The 23,934-nt window shown below is 39.7% G+C and overlaps 3 protein-coding genes across 3 annotated transcripts; 1 reads left to right on the plus strand and 2 right to left on the minus strand.

Moving 5' to 3' along the window:
• Positions 1 to 102: 102 nt before the first annotated feature.
• LOC131318893 (uncharacterized protein At3g28850) lies at positions 103 to 1,650 on the minus strand. The gene has a single exon (XM_058348928.1). It carries the CDS (start codon positions 1,485 to 1,487, stop codon positions 294 to 296), a length of 1,194 nt encoding a protein of 397 aa, XP_058204911.1. The 5' UTR covers positions 1,488 to 1,650; the 3' UTR covers positions 103 to 293.
• Positions 1,651 to 7,797: 6,147 nt separating this feature from the next.
• On the plus strand, positions 7,798 to 9,080 carry LOC131318897 (uncharacterized). Its single transcript, XM_058348936.1, has one exon. The coding sequence runs from the start codon at positions 7,947 to 7,949 to the stop codon at positions 8,736 to 8,738; it is 792 nt and encodes a 263-aa protein (XP_058204919.1). The 5' UTR covers positions 7,798 to 7,946; the 3' UTR covers positions 8,739 to 9,080.
• Positions 9,081 to 12,299: 3,219 nt separating this feature from the next.
• Positions 12,300 to 19,350, minus strand: LOC131318896 (alpha carbonic anhydrase 1, chloroplastic). Its single transcript, XM_058348935.1, has 6 exons — positions 19,012 to 19,350; positions 17,457 to 17,674; positions 16,753 to 16,856; positions 16,044 to 16,146; positions 15,221 to 15,406; positions 12,300 to 12,854 (listed from the first exon to the last, which is right to left on the minus strand). Exons 1-6 carry the CDS (start codon positions 19,097 to 19,099, stop codon positions 12,726 to 12,728), a joined length of 828 nt encoding a protein of 275 aa, XP_058204918.1. The 5' UTR covers positions 19,100 to 19,350; the 3' UTR covers positions 12,300 to 12,725.
• Between the last annotated feature and the right edge of the window lie 4,584 nt (positions 19,351 to 23,934).

A 23,934-nucleotide genomic window follows, 5' to 3' on the forward strand; every position in this document is an offset into this window, starting at 1 on the left:
ATCAAATTACACATTAAAAAACACTTAATTTTGCAAAAATGTCCACAAATGTTTCAATTGTAAGACATCAGCATTTTGTATATTTCTATTGGCACTGTCATCTTTTACAACCATGAAAAATAATTAGCATAAATTAACTGGCCAATATCCAGAATTACAAGCACCATAAGGGGACCCAAAACACACTTTAGAACCCACTTTTCACATCAAATTCCTAGTTCTATCCACAAGAAACAGAATCAAAACATGAAAACAAAGAACAAATTCAAAGAACAAAAAAGAAGAAGTTAGAATCAGCAACAAATGGGACACTGAATCAACCCATTCTCATTACACTCCCCACACTTGACTGTCTTCCTCCCATCCTCACCCACCACCTTACAACTCCCGCTGCACTCCAAACACATCACAAACCGAATCCCGGCGCACCCGTCGCAGACAGCGGCTGCCGCCCTCGGAATCCCGTCGAGCAAAATACCCAGTTTACCCTCCTCCTCCAACCTCACTACTTCCTCAGCCCCCCCTATCAACCTACCCTTCACAAACACAACAGGCACTTTCACTTCCTTTTTCCCCATTATGCCCCTCAGCTCCTCCTTGAACCCCGAGTCCATCGACACATCGCGCTCGAACACCTGGATACCGTGTGATTCCACGATTGACCGGACGGTGTTGCAGTCCTCGAAAGTCTTCCTGATCCCCCTCAACGTTGTCGTGTATATGACAACAGCGTTTTCGCTACGATTTGGGAATTTTTTCTCGAACGAGTCCAGAATGGAATCACAATCCCTGGTACTATTAGAATTCCTTTTAGTCCTCGAAACGGGCGTTGAAAAAACCATCTTCTTGATCTGTTCTTCTTCTTCAACCGAGAGTTCTTTCTCAAAAGACTCCAATAGCTCTGGATCGAACAGGGGACCCAAACTCCTCCGCGAAATCCCACCAGAATCAACGCTGCAACGCCTCGATCTCATCAAATTATCGGGCAAATTAAGAGATTTCAAAGCCCCTTTTGGGCTATAATCCCACCTGAACCTATTAACAAGCCCCTTATTGTTCTCTTTCCCACCTCCGCCGGATCTCATGAGTTTCTTCGGCGAAGCCATGTGGTTCAAGAACTTCAAAGGGCTTCTTCTACCGGTATCCAAATCCCCAAACCCACGAAGGAAAACCATCGTTTTCGGGCTCCTCTTCGACGGAATCGAAACGGGTGCTTCCTCTTCCAGACCCTCCATGAGTTCCCAAGCGTTGATCACTTCCGGCGGCTCTTCCCGAACCGGCGATTTCTTACTCCTTTTCGAATCCGTGGCGAAGTCCTTGATGATAGGCTGTTTTTGGTGCTGGGTTTTGTCCAAATTGAGGACTCCGTAAGTGCTTGAAGTGAGAGAAACCACATGGTGGAGGTGGGTAGAATCGCTGCCGCCATTGCCAAACACAATCTCTTGTCTGAGATCTTTCCGGAAGAGTTTGGAGGACACACAACCCATTGATATGGGGGAGATTTTTTTTCACTCCACACTCTGGTTTTTGATTTTTATGGGGTTTCTCAATTTGAAGGGGAAGAGTTGTCTGATTTTTTTATTTTTGTTTTTCGAAAACAGATGAGTTGTCTGAACGGATCCATGGTGGGAGTACCCTTTTGGCAATAAAGATATAAACGGTTACTGTCTCCAACGGTCAAAAAAATTCGAATAGGTAACTAGGGGTAATCTCGCAGATTGGGTACCCACTAATTGGCGGGTCCACGCCACACGAATAGGAATGATCCAAACCGTTAATTTTTTAACTCCCTCCGTCCCCTTTTTAAATTTCAGTATTTCATTTTGGGTTGTCCCTTGATAAATGTCTATTTTGTAAAGTTAGTGGGTAGAAGTTAGTGCATTTTCCATTTTGCCTTTAAAAGTAAATTTCATTTTAAAAAGTTAGTGAATAAAAGTGTAATGATGATGTCTCCATAAAGAGTAAGTAGAGAAAGTAGAGGTAAAAACTAATGTGAAAGGTGTAATGATGATGTTTTCTTAGTAAGTTGGAGTTACGAAGCGAGACACTTAAAAATGGACGGAGGGAGTAAAACATTTACTTCGAGTGTCTCTCAAAAAATTTCAGATCAATCGAATAGTTATAAATGTCTGATCCAACGTTCATTTTTTGTTTCAGAGTTTAGGATTCTGAATGAAGCATTTGACATATGAACCACGCATTTACAATTATCCAATTGACCTGAAATTTTACAAGGACACTTAAAAAATATTTAAAAATAATCAAAGATCCAATTTGGATTGTTTTCGTGGGACCCATAAGTGGGCCCCACAATTTGTCGGTATCCCATCGGTTCTCTCCTGGGCCCTAAGACTCTTCCCATCACACATTGTTGTGAGATCCTCACACTTAGACCCCATTTCTACTAACAAAAAACACTAAAAACTTAACGCATTTTACCATCTCGTTTCTACTAACAAAAATGTTGTCAACAAAAATTATTTTTGCTACAGTAATTCTACTCACAAACCTATCAACAACTTATTCATTACTAGAAACAACTTGATATTTCTCGACAACTTTTTCACCCCCGGAAATACCTAACAACTTCTCAACCACACATAAAAATTTACAAATTTTTCACTACCGAAAACACCTCCTTAATCTCGGACCCCACTGAAATGCGTGGTTGAGGAGAGACCTAAGGCGGCCAGGGGCACCACAGGGCCAGGGGCATTGAATAATTTTTCCTGGTTTTGGTAATTGTTTTTTGGTTCGTTAGGTTTAAATAAATAAATAAATACCGTTTGGAACAGCACGAGTTTTGGCAAGTAAACGTAATTGGGCTTAAGGGAAGCCTGCCCTTCCCAATTTCATAGTAGTGTTTTGTTCTTTCTTTTTAGGAAAGAAATTAAATCCACTCAGAGCTAATATTCCTTGAAGTAGCTTAAATTGCATGCTAATGGTCAAATTTTTTCATTCTCTCATTTTCTCCACATAAGAAAATCCATGAAATGCCAAATGTTATAACAATAAAGTTATAGGGACCGACGGTCCCCATACTGAAACTTTACCGACGGCCGCGCCGGGCCATTTCTGGCCACCGCACGGTCGGTCCAAGACCTCCAAAAATTCTATAAAAAAAAAACGAGGGGACTTACGCGGGAATCAACGGCATCCGATGTGTGTGGGATGCTTAATCTAAACACCTTATTTTTCGTGTATATGTTCGGTGGCCGAAGATTGCCTGATGCGGCCGTTGATACAGTTTTGGTATAGGGACCGTCGGTATGAATAGCACTACTCATGTTATAAATGCTTTGGTGACTTTTATTTTGGGAAAGTACAATGCAAGTTGCTATTTTTGGTTGCCACATGAACGACCTAAACCGTTGATTATATTTTAAGCATTTACTTTGAATGTCTCTGAAAAAATTCCAGATCAATCGGATAACTATAAATGATTGATCCAACGTTCATTTTTTGTTTAAGAGTTTAGGATTCTGAATGAAACATTTGACATATGGACCACGCACTTATGTTTATCCAATTGACCAGAAATTTTACAGAGACACTTGAAAAACATTAAAAAAATAAGCAACGATCCAAACTGGATCGTTTTCGTGGGACCTCTAAGTGGGCCCCACGATTTGTCGGCACTCCCCCGGTCGATCCCAAGACTCTCTCCAATCACACATTGTTGTGGGATTCTCACACTTAATCTCGGACCCTACAGAAATGTGTGGTTGAGGAGAGACATTGAATAATTTTTTCCTGGTTTTGGTAATTGTGTTTGGTCCGTTAGGTTTAAATAAATAAATGGGAAATGCCGTTTGCAACAGGACTAGTTTTGGCAACAAAACGTAATTGGGCTTAAGGGAAGCCTGCCCATCCCAATTTCATACTAGTAGTGTTTTGTTCTTTCTTTTTAGGAAAAAAATAAAAATAAAAATCCATTTAGAGCTTCTCTAATACTCTTTAGAAGTAGCTTAAATTGCAGGCAAATGGTCAAAAATTTTCATTCTCTCATTATTTTTTTCTCACATAAGAAAAGAGAAATGATATTGGCACTCCAAAAATTGATGCATACACTCCAAAAACAAAACAAAATGGCTTTGAAATTACATTAATTTTGGAGTGTCTGCATCAATTTTTGGAGTACCAATATCATTTTCCTAAGAAAATCCACGAAATGCCAAATGTTAGTAAATGCTGAAAGTGATGTTTGGTGACTTCTATTTTGGAAAAGTAGTAGTGAAATGCAAGTTGATGGCAGATGATTTGGCCATTTTGGTGCGTTTAACAACTGATTTCTCAGCTATTGGAGTTGCTTTCCACTCCCCCATATGGCACTGCTTCGGTTCGGGTATTGGTAAAACAAAAACTATAAAACGAAATCGAAAATTATACTACTGCATGAAACCAAAAACGAAACAAAAAACGATCGGTTTTCTTTTTATCGAAGCCATAACCAAAACCGTCGGTTATTTTTTTTCCTATCAACGAAACTATTACTACCATTTTGGAAAAAAAAAATAAAAAAAAAGGAATGAGATTTGACATGGCGTTGCTACAGTTGAACACGGGGTGCGTGTTGTCCCTAATCATGCGTGTTGGGCCGATTTGAGCCGTTTATGCTCAGCAAAGATGACCCAGATTGCATCTTAGCCGATCCACAATGGACGGTCGAGATTTGTTTGATCGAGATGCAATCTGAGCCGTCCATTGCCGAGCATGAACGGCCCGGATCGGCCCGACACGCATGTCGGACACATTTGTAGCTCTTTTGGTCATTGGTTTATTTGCATTAATTTTAGCCATGGATCGATTGCTTGACTGCTTAGACTTTGGAGTAAGTTTAAGCCGAAACTCACAAAATAACTTTGTTCACTTTTTCAAGTTTTAAGAAATTTTTTTACTCTTTGCACGATTCTCAATAAATTTTTCTATTTATCTCTATCCACTCATTTGCCTCCAAAAAAAATTCTCAAAACACAAAACCAAACAAAGTCGATCTTGGTTTGATTTTTCCTTTTGTTTGTTTGGTTTTGCTTCGCATAATTATTTTTTGTAGTTCATTGCGATATTCTTATAATGGGGAAAATGTACAATACACACACTCTTTAAAAATGTGTACCATATGCATCTATTGCAGGCTCATTCATAATATTTTGGTATATTTGGTAAATTTTGTTCTAAAACTTGATTGATAACATTTTCAAAACCCAAACTTCCCTCAATAAATTTTTAGCAATAGGATTCATAACATTTTCACTACGATTCATAATATTTTGGTGCATTTTGTAACATTTATACTTAATTAAAAATCGTAACTTTTCAGCAAGATAGAATTCGTAACGTTTAGAATAAGTAACTTTTTTACTAGAATCATAACATTTTGGCGCGTCTCGAAACTTTTATACTAAAAACATGTTTGAAACTTCTAAGTTTCAGACAAGTGTGGTTTTATTCGAACTCTAAAAAATTCCCTCTAGCACCTCTTCGCACCGAATTTTCTCTTCCCTCAGTTGGTGCCGGAGCCCAGAGTTATTTCAATCGAAATTTATAACAGGTCTCTTTGGATGAATGGATTTCACGAGAAAAGAAAAAAAATGGTTATGATTTCTTATGAAATCACTCATTTGTATTGAGCATTTTAGTATGAAATGGAGAGAAAAGTATGGGAAAAAAAAATAATTCGATTTGCTCTTTGCCTTTCTTATCTAATCATTTCTCACCATTCAAACGGATCGTAAGTACTTGATCCGAACAAATTCAGATGCAAAAATTACTACTCCCTCCGTCCTTTTTTTGTGTTCAGTATTTCATTTTGGGCTGTCCCTTAATAAGTGTCCATTTTGTAAAGTTAAGGGGGTAAAGTTGGTGTATTGTCTATTTTGTCCCTAAAAGTAGATTTTATTTTGAAAAGTTAGTAAGTAAAAGTGTAATGATGATGGGTAAGTAGGGAAAGTGGAGGAAAAAGTTGATGTGAAAGGTGTAATGATGATGTCTTTTTAATAAGTTGGAGTTACGAAGCAGGACACTTAAAAAGGGACGGATGGAGTAGTTTTTTTTTTGATGATTCAATGTGCTTGATCCGAAAAAAAATTGTGGGCCTTAAGTGTCTGACCCCATCCCCCCCACCCGCCTCTACGTAAAGCACGAGAGAAGAAGACAGACGACTTGGTACACGACATGAATCCCCGAGATGACGTCACCCTCTCATAAGAAAACGAAAACGAAAACGAAAACGGAAACGTCACCACATCATAGGAATTAAAGAGGGCTTACGGATGTATAGAGATAGATCCATGCGTACCAAATTGGACACAAGTACAGTAGTATTTATTTGCGTCCGTAGCATTATTCCATAAAAACTTAAAAGCGACGTCGCGGTCTGCCTATTATTATTATTATTATTATTCTTATTTGCTACTAGGGGTGTGCACAGGTCGGACGGGTCGGGTTCGGCCCCGAACCCTACCCGATCAGTCCGTTAACACTTTTTTCGGACCCGAACCCGAACCGAAGGAGGGGGGTACCCGTCCGTGTGATCGATTTTTTTGGTCGGGTCGGGTTCGACCAAAACCGAGGTAAACTATATGAATTCGTGCTTTTTTGGTCGGGTTGGTCGGGTCGGGTAAGAAAAAACAGCACCCCGAGCCCCGACCCGAAAACTGATTTTTTGGGAAAAGTGTACCCGTACCCGACCGAACCATATGTTCGGCCCCGCCCGAAACCCTTCGGGTCGGGTCGGGTCTCGGTTTTTTTGCACACCCCCTATTTGCTACCATCACGTACAAACAGAGACGGAGCCACCATGAAGGCTTATGGGGGCCACGGCCCCCGCATTGTTTCGAGTTTTTTTAATTAAATTTAAATTTTATTTTTAGTAATTTTTTGTTTGTTGAGAATTACTATATTTTTTATTGAGTGTTATTTAAAAATTTAAATGCTTTAAGAATGTGTTTGTTTTGGGTTCCAAAACCCAATTCTACCCTCTGCTCATGGTCTCCTATAAGTTTTTTTTTTCAATTATTAATCTTTTTTCTCTTTCTATCTCTCTCCCCCACCCAAAAAAAACCTTCCTCAAAATCTAAACCAAACAAATCTTGAAATTTCAAAGCCTTGTTGTTGTAGTCCGGCTCCTGTATTTACAAAATTTTGGTTCCGTCCCTGCGTACAAACACACCAACAAATGTAAAATACTCCCTAGCTCACAAGAGAGATGAAGCCCACACGCGTTGCACACTTCTAGTGTGTGTTGTTCCGGTCGGACGTAGATTCTTACTCATTAGGGGTTCGAATCACATATTCCTTTATTCTTAGCAAAATATATAAATCTGTAATATACTTTGCTTTGAAAAGAAGATTAGATTGTGTGCATGTACATAACTGCCGTTGAATATTATACCTAGCTACAATCAAAAAATAGATGTATTAACTTGAAATTTTGGAGTTTGTTTCCACACATATATGAGAACTTTACAAACCCTTTTTTCACTCAAAAGAACTTATAGAGGCCGATCCTGTATAACTTTTTCCAAATTATCCTAAAAAATTAGTATAATCAGTAGAAGTATTTAGAATTGTGTAGGGGTCAGGACACCCCGATACCTTCCTTGTGTCCGCTGCTGATGGGTCCCACCTCTATTGTAAGCGTAGATTTTGATTGGAAGGGCAAAAAAGGTATTGGTAGATATTCTGTGTTTGTTTCTAGAAAATCAAAAGGAAACCACCACCCACCCCATTACCTACAGTCTGCAGTCAACCTGTTGAAACTCCCCGCCCTCCCCGCCCTCTCCCCTCCCTCCAATAATTCCCATCTCTCTCTCTCTCTCTCTCCCTCTCCCTCTCTCTCTCTCTTCCTATCTATATATACAGTGTAAACACACGCATACACAGCAGCACAATATTTCCTTCCTTTCGCCCTAAAAACCTCCTCTCTCTAAGTCTGTGTGCCCGACATGCCTCAGGTCGATCTCGACACCCTCGTTTCCATCTGCTCCGGCGGCGGCGACTGCAAGATCGCCTGCGAACCGCTTCAAGCCCACGCCGCCGGCGAACAACCTCTAGACGACAACGACGACGACGAGAAGAAGCCAGATCTTCCGCAGCAGCCGGATTCCCCGCCGGAATCGTTCTGGCTCTCCAGGGACGCCGAGTTCGACTGGTTCGATCGCAACGCCTTCTACGAGCGCAAGGACTCGGGCAAGGGCTCCACTTCCGGCAACTTGAACCCGAATTTGAACCCGCACCTGCACTCGAACAACTCCTCGTCGCAGAGGTTCTCGAAGAACCTGAAGGCCAAGGCGAAGATCATCGGGCTGCCGAAGACGCAGAAGGCGAGCTACGTCGACGCGAACCGGAGGAACTGTAAGAAAAAACCGGCCAACGCTCGGTTTTTTAATAGTAACAATAAGGCGCTGGTGGAGCCGTCGTCGCCGAAGGTGTCGTGTATGGGGCGAGTGAGGTCGAAGCGGGGGCGGAAGAAGGTTAGGAGCGACGAGAAGAAGGCGAAGGCGGTGGAGAAGGCTACTAGGGGGGTGGAGAGGAGCCGGACCGGTTTGTACGGGCGGTTTATGGCGATCTTCCGGTCGAAGCGGAGGACGGGGCCTCCTCCGCCTGTGGAAGAATCGCCGCCAAGGAGGAGCGTGGAGGTTCGGTCGTCGTTTAGGGGGGAGCCGCCCGGTTTGGGAGGGATGACGCGGTTCGCGTCGGGGAGGAGGTCGGCGTCGTCGTGGGCTGGGGATGAATGAGAGAGAGAGAGAGATGGTGACGTGGCGAGATGGGACTGGTCGACGGCGGCTGAAAGGTCGGGTGGGCCCAGGGGTCGTTGGTCTAATATGGTGGGTTGGTGTGAATTCCGGGTTTGGTTTGAGTGACGTGTGACGTTGAATAACGAATTCCTCGTCGTTTCCAAGGGTAAAATCGGAGTAAAAGCAACAGTTTTCACATTTTTATCCCCCCTCCCTCCCTTTTTTTTTTTTGGAAGTTTCGTGCTTTGTTTGCAACACTTTTAGGGGTAGCTTTATGTAAATAGAAGTGCGATTTTTTTGGTAGTATTTGTATAAATCAAATCAAATTTTGAGTGCGGGAAATATTTTCTTTTACCCTTTGGAACTGTTTGCCCCTTACAATCAAGTATGTACATATTTAGAAGCTTTTTTTTGTGTGTGTGTGTATAATGTGTAGATTCAGACGCAAAATAAGTAAAAATGCTAATAGAAGGGGCATATCACTTCAGTTATATCAAGGAGAGCAAGTTAATAAAGCCCTATCAATCGTGTTGGAGGTTTTGCGCAATGACCGCAGTGGTCTTGGAGTTTATTGAGCTACTGCGTTAAGTGTTTTTGTGTCTTATGTATCCAAAAAAAAAAGGGGGCGGGGGAACCTCTAAATTATCCGGTTATTTTTACTAAATTTTAGATTTTGTTTGTAAACTTTATGAAGAAAGATTTCCTCAAAATTGTCTTATTATTAGTAATAACACAAGTTGGGGGGGGGGGGGGGGAGGGAATCTTTCCTCAAAATTGTCTTATTATTAATAATAACACAAGTTTCCTGGGGGAGGGGTGCAAGCGAGATCCCAGGTAATAACACAAGTTTTCGGGGGAATCTTTCCTCAAAATTGTCTTATTATTATTAATAATAACACAAGTTTCCGGGGGGGGGGGGGGGGGGCGGGCAAGCGAGATCCCAGGGGACACACTTCTAAATTATCCGGTTATTTTTACTAAATTTTAAGTTTTGTTTGTAGACTTTATAAAGAAAGATTTCCTCAAAATTGTCTTATTATTAGTAATAACACCGGGGGGCCCTCAAAATTTTCTTATTATTAATAATAACACAAGTTTGGGGGGGGAGGGGGAGGTTGTGTGTGCGTGTGTTCTTTCCTGGGAGGGGGGTGTGTGTGTGTGTTCTTTCCTCAAAATTTTCTTATTATTAATAATAACACAAGTTTTCTGGGGGTGCAAGCGAGGTCCCAGGTCCTCACACCTCTAAATTATCCGGTTATTTTTACTAAATTTTAGATTTTGTATGTAAACTTTATGAAGAAAGATTTCCTCAAAATTGTCTTATTATTAATAATAACACAAGTTTTCTGAGGTAGGTTCTATTTTAACATTCAAGCAGTTTGCATAATCGGAATGGAGTGATTAAGTCATCCAATGAGAATCCTGCGTAAGCCATTGTGAATCGAACGATAAATAATGATAGACGAACACCGACTAATGGTTTGAATGCGCATACATTTATGATTTAAGAGAGGTTTTTTGTACTTGAATTCACGTGTAGGAGTACTAATTACACAATCATGTGAATTTTTAAGGACAAGAATTCGTTTACAATCGTTCTGACTGAGGATTACTGAAATAGCACATCACCAACTTGGATACTGGGCTGGAGAGAACATGACCACATTAGATGTTGTAAACGAATCGAGCGGCTCACAAGCTCGGCTTGACTCGATTAAAGAAGTTTATTTAGTACTCCCTCTGTTCTAAATTAATAGTTCGGTTCGGTCTTCAATACAACTTTTAAAATATTAATATCTTTCAATCTACAATGTCTTTAAAAATTTTAAAAACTTTGTATAATAGAATTAATTGAGATCTATCATATGATATCCATATTGCACATAAAATTTATAGTAGATTGAAAGATATTAACAATCTAAAAAATGCATTGGAGACCGAAATGGATTATTAATTTGGAACGGAGGGAGTAAATGATTAAACTCGGCTCGTGAAGGCTTGAACCGAGCTCGAGCTTGACAAATCTCCACTCGGCTCGTTTACACTCATAACTATCCAGCCAAGCATGTGCCGCAGACGGAGCACTCATAGGGCGTGTTTGATTGGGAGGATTGGAGATGGGATAGGACTAATAATCCCCCTACCCATTCTAGTCGATCCCACGTTTGTTTTGCATTTTAGTTCGGGGATTATTAGTCCAACTGGATTGAGATATCCTTTGCACGGGGGACAATCGATCCAATCCTAGGAGGGTGTGGGATAAATAGTCCCAGGATTATGGCCGGGAAGGATTAGAAATGGAAATTACCAAAATATCCTTGAATTGCACATAGAAATTACCCGAATATCCTCAAAGGAAATTAACGTAACTTGCATGGATTTTAATGATGATAATGATGAAGAGGAGCTCGACTGCTCGAGCAATGTGCTAGTGAACTCTTTTAAGTTTTAACGAATAAAAAAATAGTGCTTTGGGCCAATTTCTTACTGTTTTTTCACTGTTTTTTTTTTCTTTTCATGTCAATAGATGGTACTAGTAGAGGAAAAAACCTATTACGGGGTATTTTATTTATTTATTTATCTTCATGGGGTATTTTATTGGTGACGAAAAATAAAAAGAGAATGTATAGTGTTTATGATTTAAATATGGATGAGTTTGTAAATTGCTTTGAGGGCAACATAGTCAATTGAGCTTTTAATCATTGTCAAGAGGGATTCAAAACAGACATGGGATATGGAGGATTCGTTAGGATTGGACTTGTCTATCATGTAATCCCATACACAAATAAACATGGGATATGATGGACTATACTCTCAAATAGTTCTCTTACTAATAATCCCTTAACCACAATCTCATCTAATCCAATCCCTGCTATAAAACAGAGCCAAAGGAATAAGGAATCCTTGTAGCCATTGATCTCCTAACCCCACGGAGAAAGCTAATTACCCATATGGGGATAAGCATAAAAAAATTCCATTGCCCATGAGAATCCTTATCTCCAAGGGAGGTTTGGGAGGCCAAGGCCATTAGACTCAACACTTAAAAAGAGCTAGGTCTTGGAAAATATTGTACGATGTATTATTATATAATTAGATGTGAATGTAAATTGATTTGTTTTGGAGTTGTATCTTTTGAGCGGCATCTATTCATTGAGAACAGACGCATCTTATATATATATAAAAAGGTGCCCCCTCCCCTTGTTGACCATTCGTAGAGTCACCGGTTAGTCTATACATATAATTTTTCTCATTCTTTTTGAGGGGTGAATTAATTTCCTTCCGTTCGATCGAGTTCATTCATTTTGAGACAATACAAAACACAAGGAGGAGGTTCAACGGACTCGCCGATTTAGTGCTGCTTCTGTGGGGAGTTCAATGAAGTAGTGCTGGAAGATAGACGTTCATGTAAAATGTAAGCACCGTAGCGGATATGAATCTTTCTTAAGTATGAAGTGTCATACTCGCCTTGATCATGCTGCATCAATTTTCAAGTTTTGAATTCTGATTTTATTGCACTCGTATTATCGATTTCATCGCAAAAAGTAAACATTTTCCCAGCAATTTTTTCAAACACTAATCGGTAGAGTTTATTATACGGGGTAGACTTCAGAACATAAAAACAGGCTAATTCCACGAGAAATGCGATAATACTCCCCCTTGAGTCCTTGACAGTTGATAGATGGGTGAGCACCTTCAAACTCAATACACCAATGAAGCAGACAACAGCACGCAGGGCCCTCGAACCCGGCCGCATTCGTTACGATAGTTCTAGCAAGTCATACGAATCGCTGTGTATCGTTCTGATTTTAGCGGACATTCCCAGGAGGGATCGAAGCACATCGATCATGAGCGATACAGGGAGTTTGTACACTCGTGAATACAACAAGTACACAACGCAACCATTTAGTATCTAGTTAATAATAAGTGCTAGCTAGCTTGTGCATATGCATCTCGATCAGTAAAGATCGATCTTGAATAGTACGTAATTCAAGCAAGCTCATCGAACAGCTCGACTCGTCTACCATTCAAGGGCTGCACGGGCCTGCAGTTTCTCTTGCACGTCGATTCCAACGGAGCGTCCAATGCCTCAACTTGTTCTCTAGATATGGATCTCACCTGCAATTTTTTTTTTAATCAAGAATCCATGATCAAAATTACTCATAAAGATAGGGTCACTTGGAAATCATGTTGGCAGAGTAAATGCAAGGATATCTGCAATTACCCATTTAAGTCACATGTATCAAATAACTGTAAGGATGTCAAACATGTGAGTTTGGGCCAAAATTAGATAAGTTGAAAATGGGTTGGTTCTTTAATGAGTCATTGACCTATTTAGAACCCATTTATTATGAGGCCAATTACCTAAACTCAACCCAACCAATTTATTAAAAATCAAACTTAACTCGCCCATTAACCCAATTACATACTACAGTGTATACTAAAATTTAAAATGACTAAAATACCAATGTACACTAAAATGACAATATTACCGTTGTATCTAAATGACTAAAACGCCTTTGTAGACTAAAATTACTGTACTATCCCTATACTACTAAAATGACCAAATTACCCCTATACACTTAATTACCAAATTCGACGAACATTTTAAACACCCAAACAAACCTTTGGCTAAGACCCACCCACTCCCCCAACTCACAATCCCAACACTCTCTCTCCAGAAACAAAAAAAAAGAAACACAGAACAGAGAGAGAGAGAGAGAGAGAGAGAGAGAGAGAGGGAGGAACATGGGTTGACCCAAATCTTTCAACCCAATCCTCGTTGTCCTACTCCTTACAATGAAGAGGGGATTAATTGCAAAGTTATTTTTTCACATGATCAGATGGCGTGCATGTGTGAGGCTAACTTCTGCTAAGGGTTTTTTTGCTCTTTTAATTGTCCATATTCAATTTTTTTTAGCGTTTATTCGTTTTGCGATAATTTTTTGACCCCCATTGATTCGTCTCAATGAGAGGAATCGAAAAATAAAAAATATTTGAGTAAAAATAAAAAAAAATTACTTTTTCGATTCTTCTTGTCAAGACAAATCAATAGGAGTACAAAGTTTGTCGCAAACAAATAAACGTGAAAAAAAATTATACAATGACAAAACCAAAAAAACTTAAAAGTCCAAAAATCTCTCCAAGTGTTTTCCACAATTTTTGTGTTGAGTGGGTGGGGGCACTTTTGGTAAACAGTGTAATGATTAGCGGGAACGATTGGGAATTGTCACTGGTGTCAATTCGAAAAGCATCTCTTTGTACATGGTACCGACAGATGTGGAAGAAACTTCAAACGGAGGAGCAGGAGATCGAATGAGAAGGATATATTTAGCTGGGTGATGTTGATGACTTATTGGGTCATTTAAGTTGATCCAATTAATAATTGAGTTAAATTGGTTGGACCCATTCTAATCCAATTAATAAATGGACCGAGTTGGATCTATTTTCTAGTGGGTGAATTTGGGTTAATTAGACTCCGTTCCGGAAACCTTCTTAAAAAATAAATACTTATTTTGAAACTTTTCATTCAAAAATAAGAAGGGTCATTTCATAAAATCCAAATAAAAAGTTCCTTTCATATTTTCAAACTAAAAAATAATGTAAATAAAAAAAATTCAATTTTTTTTGCACTATATTAAAGATCTCAATGAGATTTATCAAACAAGATCAATAGTGATAAGAAAATTATTTGCGTAAACACATGATTTTTGAGCTTGAAGTTGCCTTATACAAAAAATAAGACTGTTGCTATGAGAATGGGCGCCGGCGGAGGGAAATCGTACCGACAGCCGCGCCGGGCAGTCTCCGGCTACCGGACGGCCGATCCGAGCCATCCAAAAATTCTATTAAAAAAAAACCGATGGGGCCTACGTGGGAATCAACGGCATCCGAGGTGTGTAGAGTGCTTGATCCGAGCATCCATTTTTCGTGTGAAATCATATACACAAAAAGGGGTGCTCAGATCAAGCATCCTACACACCTCGGATGCCGTTGATTCTCGCGTAAGCCCCCTCGGTTTTTTTTTTTTAGAATTTTTGGACGGCTCGGATCGGCCGTCCGGTGGTCGGAGACTGCTCGGCGCGGCCGTCGGTACGATTTTCATCCCCGGCCGGTCGGTACCTATACAAATTCTTCCAAAATAAGTACCAACCTTCTTATTTTCTGGAATAATGCTTCTTATTAGACAAAAAATAAGTTCTTATTTCAGTTCTGGAACGGGTCTTTAATAGGTTTGGGTTCAATTTGTCATCCCTACAAATAAGTCAAGATGCCTTCAACGAGGGCTAGCTGAAGAGCCGAACGTAAGACGACCTTCAAGGTTACGGTTGATCCTTGCGATAATCCTAACCCGGTAGGGCTACCCGAACTTCGTTTGGATTGTCTAGGAGCTATTTTTAATATGACCAAATAATTTTTTCGTTTTCAACAACGCGTAGAGAATGCTTCTGATAATCAATTAGAAGTGGTTAATTAGTACGTACCTTGGCGAGGACGTGCCAGATGACACTTTCGGAGCACGGAGGAGTGGTGAGAGAACCACCATATCTGTAATACTTGTGGGGGTGTCTCTTCAGTTTCTGGGTTTCGAAGGTCCCCACAGCCACCTGAGCCACCACTTTATGCCTTGCCCTCACCTCCTTTTCTAGCTCACTTAATTTCCTTTGGACCTGCAAACCATATTTATTTTTACTAAGCATCCATTAAACATCACAAAATTATACTCCACAAGCATTTATTCATTTGGTTTAATTTGTTTTCGAGAACAGAGGAAACATTTCCGCTCCGTTTTTCCACGGACAGAGAAAGCATGGCCGGCTCATAAATTTTAGAGGTCGGAAACGAACCTCTTGAAAGAGGCCTCAAGAAATTCTATTTGCAAGTATTTGCCGTCCATGGTCATCGGTCGTTCTCTTCCCTTCCCTTCGACTCCTCAAGCGTGAAGCATGAAGCGTTTGTAGCTTGCTGCATTTCTTTCTTCTTCTTCTTTTGATCGGCCGCGCAATATATCTTCTTCCCGTCCCTTTTTTTTAATGCCTTAGTGTTTCTAATGAATAATTCCACCATTTGGGGCTATTTTGTGGCTTCTAAATTTCGAATGGGCCTATTTTGTGTAAAGGAGGCTAGTTTTGAGGGCCCTCGTTTTTAACTTATTTGGGGGGCCGGAAGCGCAGGCTTCCCCTGCCTTGGTCATAAGCCGGCCCCGAGAGAAAGAAAGAAATTGGATGACATGCCCATGGGGTTAAAGCGCGGTAGTAACATTTTTGCGTCGTTTTCCCATAGACTATGTAGTGTATGTAACATTACCTTGGCAACAATAGGATCGGGATGACCAAGTTTATAAAGGACGGCTACTACCGAAAAGCCGCCATCGCTCGCCTTGTGAACTAGATGAAGCTCGGCTGCGTATCTGTAATTACCACAATCAGTCCCAAGTTTTTGCAAGGAAAAAAGAAGAAGATACTTTTAGAAGAAAAAGACTAAATTATCAAGAATTCATATACTTTTATGTGGTTGAGGGTCTGGAGTTTGTCGTTATCCAAAAAAATTAAAACAAGATAAAGAACAAGAAAAGATAGAGATGTACATGATTTGCACGTTAAAGCTGGGGAGTCAAACAGAGCCGCAAAATAAGACCAAGCTGGGCTTGGACCCAATTCCACTGGAGGAGTTGGTTACCATTGTTGAAATTAACAATAAAATGTGTCTTTGTTCCGAGATCAAGGTAGACCTCTTATTGCATAAGCTCAATGCCATCGGAGGTTTAACATGTAGTCTCACGATCGGGCATAAGTTCCTGCCCGGAAGTTATAGCGGACTAGATCCTTGGCCTCAATTCGAATCCTTGGCCTCAATTTTGAAACCAGAGATTGGGTTCATTGTTTAAGGATACCTAGCCATATCACGGCGGATTTCAGGATATTGTCAATCTTTTGATGAAATTGTATTTTAAGTCTCTCCAAGAAACGATAGAGAGAGAGAGAGAGAGAGAGAGAGAGAGAGAGAGAGCGCATACGAGACACCATTAATTTTGTGTTCGGAAGGGATATGCCAGTGCATTTGCAGCAAGGTGTAGTTCTTGCCATCTACAATCAGCACTCCAGCATTTCCAAATAGCACCTACTAACACAAAATAATTCCTTCAATGTACAATCACAGAAATTATTCGCTGAGCAGAAAATAAAAATCATAGATATTCCAACTTGAAAAAATGTGACCTTTTTCTAATTTTCATTAAAAAAAGTCAAAATTCTTGCCAAAGTCGTCTTGATTTGCATATTCCCCACGTGAAGAAAATTTAGCATTTTGGCCCCTCTTAAATAAAAAAGGTTACTTTAACCCCTCCAAAGTCACAACTTCTTGCCGAAGTCCCTCACCAAAAATCCTTGCCCCTCCTTTTTTTTTTTCCTTCTGCAAGAACTTTCTAAATCCGTCACTGATTACGTAGCTTTATTGAGATGAACTTCATACAAAAGTGCATGCGTTCCATTCCTCAAATTGCAAACGCTATATGTAATTCTCGAAATAAGTCTTCCCAATTTTTTCTTAATATAAAACGAATGGTACTAAAAGTAACTAAGGCCCCTGCTAAGGTTTTTATTTTTTAAGTACTTATGTTATTATCTGACAATATATCACCTTTAATTCAAAAAATAAGTACTAATTTTCCTCAACGAAATGGGAGATAAGGAGGTTAATTTATGAGGAATAAATACATACCCCAACGTTGTAGCCATGGTCAACCAAAGTAGCATTTGTGGGATAATAATTGCTCACTAAGGGCTTCAATGTTTTGTTTAGGACAACTTTGTCCTTTTCAATATCAATCGGAGACTGCCACTTTCCGTTAGAACACGGCGCGTAAATCGGGCTCAAGCTTCCCCATTTGTCTGGGCCGTTGTTTCCAGAGTAGCTGAATCCAGGAGCTGTTTCAAGCCCTAGGGACAATTTTGACCAGGAAAAAAAAATAATCCACTACTTCGTTGGTTTTAGATGACAGAAATGGAAAAGGCAACTAATTGCTTGCTTTTAGTATTTTCTAAGGTTTTACTGGAAAAGCAGTGGTACAACACAACTCCAAACCCCAGCTGCATTTGGAATCGTTCGATGCACATGAGCCCACATACATTGCACGGCTCCAAACATAGTTGTGTTCGGAAGTTGTTACTCCAAATCCAACTGCATCTAAAATCGTTTGATGCACGTGAACTCACATACATCACACGACTCCAAACACAGTTGTGTCCGGAAGTTGTTACTGGAATATTATATCTATCTTGGGACTTGTGGGAATGAAGAAAAATAAAAAGAATGTAATCCAGAGAAATTTGAATTGTTTTCGTTGTTCAGGACTTCAGGTTCACTACAGAAAAAGGGAATGAAATGAGAAAGGAGTCCAATTCAAAAAAAATAAAAATAAATTCTTTGATTGATTTTAAAGAAGTACAGGAAATGTAAAGACAAAATTATAAAAATTGGCTGGAGGCCTTAGGCCCCGTTCCAGAACACTTTCTTAAAAAATAAGTACTTATTTCACATTTTCAAATTCAAAAATAATGTAAATGAAAAATAATTTTTTAATTTTTTTGCACCATATTAAAGATCTTAATGAGATCTATCAAATAAGATCCATATTGATAGAAAAATTAGTTGTGTAAGCACATGATTTTTGAGCTTGAAATTGCATTCTTAAAAAATACGTACTTATTTCCCTTTTTGGAAACGAGTCCTAATAGAGCATCTCCGGCCCTAATCCATATTTTAATTCAAATATGCAAGCGTTCGTCTCTGCATATACGGGTTGGGATCAGCTTACGTCGATAGTACTTCCTCTCTCCCTACCCACTAAACTATCATTTGTGGCACTGATTTCAGGCTCGCAATGGTGATCATAAGATTTTATCTTGTAGGTCTAAATTAATTATCAGTAAAGTTAAACTTAATCGGACATCCATAGGCGCCTGAACGAACTTTATTTTGTTTGAAAAGTTGAGCGATTTAAGTTCAAAATCATTTTTTTCCATCCAATTCAAAGAATAAAATGCGTTTTGTTGGCGTGTCAATAAACGTTCAACTGAGCTAGTTAATTCCTTGCAAATTTCGTTTCTCTCCGAATAAGATGAACGGTTTAGATCATGTTTGTAGATCCGAAACCTAGTACGTGAAAGGTGTAAAGAGAGATGGAAAAGAGACGGGAGCTCATCCCATTTGGTTGCACGCGTGACGTGTGAGCTTCAATGAGAGAGAGAGAGAGAGAGAGAGAGAGAGAGCATACCCTCTGGCGCAAGGCCAGCCAAATTGGCATGGCTGTGGACAAGAAACCATGCAGTAGCTAGAAAGAAGGAGGCCACTCCGGAAGCCATTGCACTTCGAACAAGCCCCTTATTATGTGATCTTTTGTTTGTGGTTGGATCAAAATGGAGTTCTTTTTTAACCCCACTATTTGTCTCCTGAAGAGAGAGAGAGAGAGAGAGAATCTCAGGAGTCAGTACTGTAGATGTTATCTACTTATAGATTGTGTCCATGCCTGATCAAGAAAAAGAAAAAAAAGACTGTGTCCATGCTCCAGCCACTCAATACATTATTGGGGAAAGTCTGTTTTACTCGGTGTCCTGATTGGACCCTGTGCGGCCTAGTGACATATACTAACATCTAACAGTATATGGTTTCTGGAATCCCAAGAGTTTGCTTGCTACATAATTTATCAGGGTTCGATTCTTGGAGTTATACCGTAAGAAATTGATTTCTTGTGAATCCTCAAGTCCCAGCGTAGATTGTCTGTCTTTGACCGAACCGAAAAGGGGATTAGTCGAACTGTGCGCAAGCTGGTCTGAACATTCTCCCCTTGTAAGAAAAAAAAAGAGGGGGGGGGGGCGGGTTTCTGGAGCAATAATGCCGGTCCTGCTCCACTGTTTGCACAGCCACAACCCCACACCTAATGCTTTTGACAAGTGCCAATCCAATGCAGGAAAAGTTCAAATGCACCAAAATAGAGACTTTTATTACTATATACTAGTTTATATACACTAAAACCTACCTCCATATTCTGATTCTCTAAAACGACGAAGACTGAAATACACAGCCTTCCCCTGCTTCACATGTTCCACTCACTAAAAGTGGAGCGGAGCGGAGTGGAACAAGCTAGGCTAGACTAGTCACCCAATGGTTCACGCATAGCCGGCCCTGAATTTTTGAGGGCCTAAATCAAAAATTATAGACAGAGCCCCTTTTTGTTGGACTATTACAAACTAGGAAGCCCCCTAACATTTGTACATTTTTGGCGGTCTAAAGCGACTGTGCCTCGAGCTTTAATTCAAGGCCGCCGTGCCTCGAGCTTTAATTCAGGGCCGGCTCCTCTAGGTTCATGTGCCGCAATCGCCACCGCCCACGTTCACTGCTCCTAAGAGCATCTCCAACCCATGCTCTATTCCTCCATTTGAGAGCATGGAACTCCTCCAACCCATTCTCTCAAGCTTCCTCTATTTGAGAGGATGAGATTTTAATCCTCCATATTTAGAGGATGGGAGAAAATATAGAAGATCCCCTCTATAACACTATTCAGCTTTTAAAATGGCATTTGTATCCTTATGAGCTTTTGTTTATGTCAACCATATTCTTTCATCTTTGCACGTTTATATCTACCTTTTAACACTGTCTACACTTCCTCCTCCCATTCTTCCATTCCTTTTGCATAATTAGTAAATTGTGATTGAGCCCCATCAATTGGAAATGTAGGGGAAGCCATGGGGTCTACAAAACTACAAAACTGGAGAAAAAAACATGAGGGGAACTTGTTTTGTTGTGGCAAAAACTACAAAACTGGGGAAAAAAACATGAGGGGAACTTGTTTTGTTGTGGCAAAGGTTAATTTTGGAGGGAATTTTTGGAGGGTGATTTTGGAGGGAATTGGTAGAGGTTAATTTTGGAGGAAAATTTTAGAGGGAAAAATAGAGGGTTTGTGATTGGAGTAAATAGGAATAATGATTTTCTCTAAAATTACTTTATGAATAAAATAGTGTATTTTGATACTCTCAAATAGAGTATTGGATTGGAGATGGTCTAATTCCTCCTAATGAAGGATAATTTGATTCGATCACTCGGTTACCGACGTCTGAAACTTGATTCTTCATCGGGCTATCCTACACATTAAACTCTACAAGTTGAAGGGGGATCACTTTTTCGGACTCAGGATGACACCCATTCAATCGGCCCAAAAGCCTGTTGAACCTCACGGGTACAGTAAGCCCCCTTTTTGAACTTGGCACTGTAAGCCCCTAGTTCCAAGTTTGGCTTGGGTTTTGCCCAAGGTTTTTGGGTAACGATCGGAAATAAATAGATAGAGAAATTAGAATAATAGTTGGAGAGAAAATATCCACGGAGAGGAGTTGGATTTAAAGATCCAAAACGAACATAGACATGAAAAAACCAAATCCGTTGTATTCTCTTTACCCTTTTAAAAGCACACCCATAAGGTTTCAATCTTGCCGGGTTTTTTTTTTTTTTTTGATCGAATTAATGTTCGACATATGTTTGGCTACAGAGAAAGTACATGTGAGGGACAAGGGTAAACACCAAAAAATCTAAGTTGCTGAACACACATAAGTAAACCTAACAGAGCTGCTAAAGTTACATACATAAATGTACATACAACGCGTACATACGGATTGTGGACCCGTCTCGAGTCCCACAAATATGATCCAAGTCGCTTATTTTGAACAAAATAAGGCTAGCAGAGTAGCAGTGCACCCCCAAAAAAAAAAATGATAATTCTGCAAATGCAAACTAAAACAAATAATTTCAGTTCTCCCCAATCCATAGGCCATAGCCGCTACAGCTCTGCTAACAGTAGAGACAATTCGCAGATAACCACGCAGAGACAAACGCGTTTGGCCCTATTTCAGGTCCCAAAAAAATCTAGAAAAATATCCATAAATTTTTGAATATTATTTTATGGGGCCCTGTAAAAAATCAGCTCCAGTGGATATTGGTAAGTATTATTTTTTGATTCGTAGGGGCGAAACTGAGGGCCCCATAAAATAATATTCAAAAATTTATGGATATTTTTCTAGATTTTTTTGGGACCCGAAATGGGGCCAAACGCGTTTGTCTCTGCGTGGTTTTCTGTGAATTGCCTCTGCTCATAGTTTTTTTGCGCTACATAAATAATTTATGTAGTGGTCATAAATTATTGGGTAATTCCAAAACCTTGACAAATTTGACTATGATTAGAGGGTCTGATGAAAATGCATAGGAGTTCACAAGATGGCAATGCAAAGATCAGAGAGAGAGAGAACTGTTGGAGATGGAAATAGGCACGAAAACGGCGTCGTTTGGGTGCACTGCTAGCCCATAGCACACAGGTGCACTACAGGCCCCCAGATTCGAAGTCTTATCAATGACATTAACTTATCCTACAGAAATTGAAATTTTCCAATAGAAATCTCGAAAAATATAGTGCTTGCAGATTCAATCCAAATCAATACATGATCACAGGGAGAATAATCAAGCAAGAAACCCAATGGTAATAGTGGGCGAAGTGGCAAACTAAACTGAATCAAGCTGCATAAACCCAACAATAGGATCTTAATGGTAATTAGTTTAGAAGCATAGGATCATCTGGATGCCGAAAAAGGCACAAATCATGCAGACGCTGAACTAAAGTTATCTCCTCAAGGGCACAAATTTTGCTGATAGGAAAGGAAAAAGCCTCCTGAAAATGTTGGAATCAATTACCTGACCCCACCATAATAAAAGATTGAAATACCTTTCTGCAAAGGTGAGAATGTTGAAGAAGACCATTTTATGAACACAGTTAAACCAGAACATTTAGCACTCCATATTCCACAGAAAATGGCTAGAGCTAAAGTAAAGTAAAGCTAACTGTTGACAACTCTTTTGTTCTGAGCTTCACAATAGAGATACAGATTCCTTACTAAAGTCGGTTCAACTTGGATTCAGTCCCCATCAGACCAGCATTGTGAGGACCAAACACCTTGCTAGTCTAGTCATCCAACATCCTCAAAACCCAGACCTTTCTAGACTAATCACTTATCCCATGTTGATTTCAAGTGGAGGTGGTGAATAACTACATGAGCCGATAATGCTTTTGTGAATTTTCACTGATGGACTCGAATCTTTTTCTACCAATGAAAACCCTTACCTGAGCACTCAAATCAACAAATTTTCCTCTCACCAGGAAGATAATAATATTGCACAGTGAACAATGTCTAGTGCGATATACCATTTGTCACTTATTTCTCATCAGGTTTAATGCTAGAGATTTTTCTTCTTTTTTTTTTTTTTGGAACAGCATTCCAGAGATTTTTCATAACGCTTTTCTTTCATGACACTTTCTGGATTACCTAGTATTTCCTTTGGAAAGCATGTCTGACACCATCTTTCTTTTTCCTATCTCACTGCGTAATTTTGCAAAGACGAGTCCCATCTAAACCTCTAGAAAAAAAATTCCGTCCCTATGAATCTCTAAAATCGAAGACCAAAGACTATCTAGTTGTGTACCATATCAAGCTACCCAACAGTTCTCACACACTAATTTGAATCAGCATACATCTTATGTGTTTCTATATGCACAGCAGAATCTACTTGATGGAAATGGCCTATACTTCTAAGTGTAGGTTCATGTAGAGCTTCTAAATGTCAACAAACTCCCCCGAAAGAACCATGTAGGGTTTTCCTCTGGTGATAGTTTCCTCTCACTTCTTTTGCATATTCTAGAGTACATTTCTTTTAGCTAAACTTTCTACATGAGAAGAAAAGCTAGAACTAGAAGTAAAGTAATGGAGGAAGATGCTTCCATCAACAAAAGCTGAAGAATGCTGCAGGTGACGTCAACAAAATAATACCAATTAGCTCCGACCTACACAACTACAGAATTAGAATCTTCCAAGGTGGTAAAACTGATTTGCTATGGAAATAGAAGTAAGAATATGATCATGACCCAGAAGCTTCTTACGAAATTAAAAATAATTGCTATGCGAATAAAAATTATGCATTGCTATTGTCAGCAAAATATGCAGGGAAAAAAGTAAATGTGAATATTCATTAACTCCAAAAACTTTGAAAATTCTCTATCGCAGATCAACACATGTGCACATTGAAGAAAATCATTCGTAAAAACCACTCATGTTGAGTAGTACTTCCATAACCAGGTTGGATAATTTGGCAGGGTAGGAAAGGA

Source organism: Rhododendron vialii, chromosome 3a (assembly GCF_030253575.1).
Source record: "Rhododendron vialii isolate Sample 1 chromosome 3a, ASM3025357v1".
Taxonomy (NCBI): Eukaryota; Viridiplantae; Streptophyta; class Magnoliopsida; order Ericales; family Ericaceae; genus Rhododendron; species Rhododendron vialii.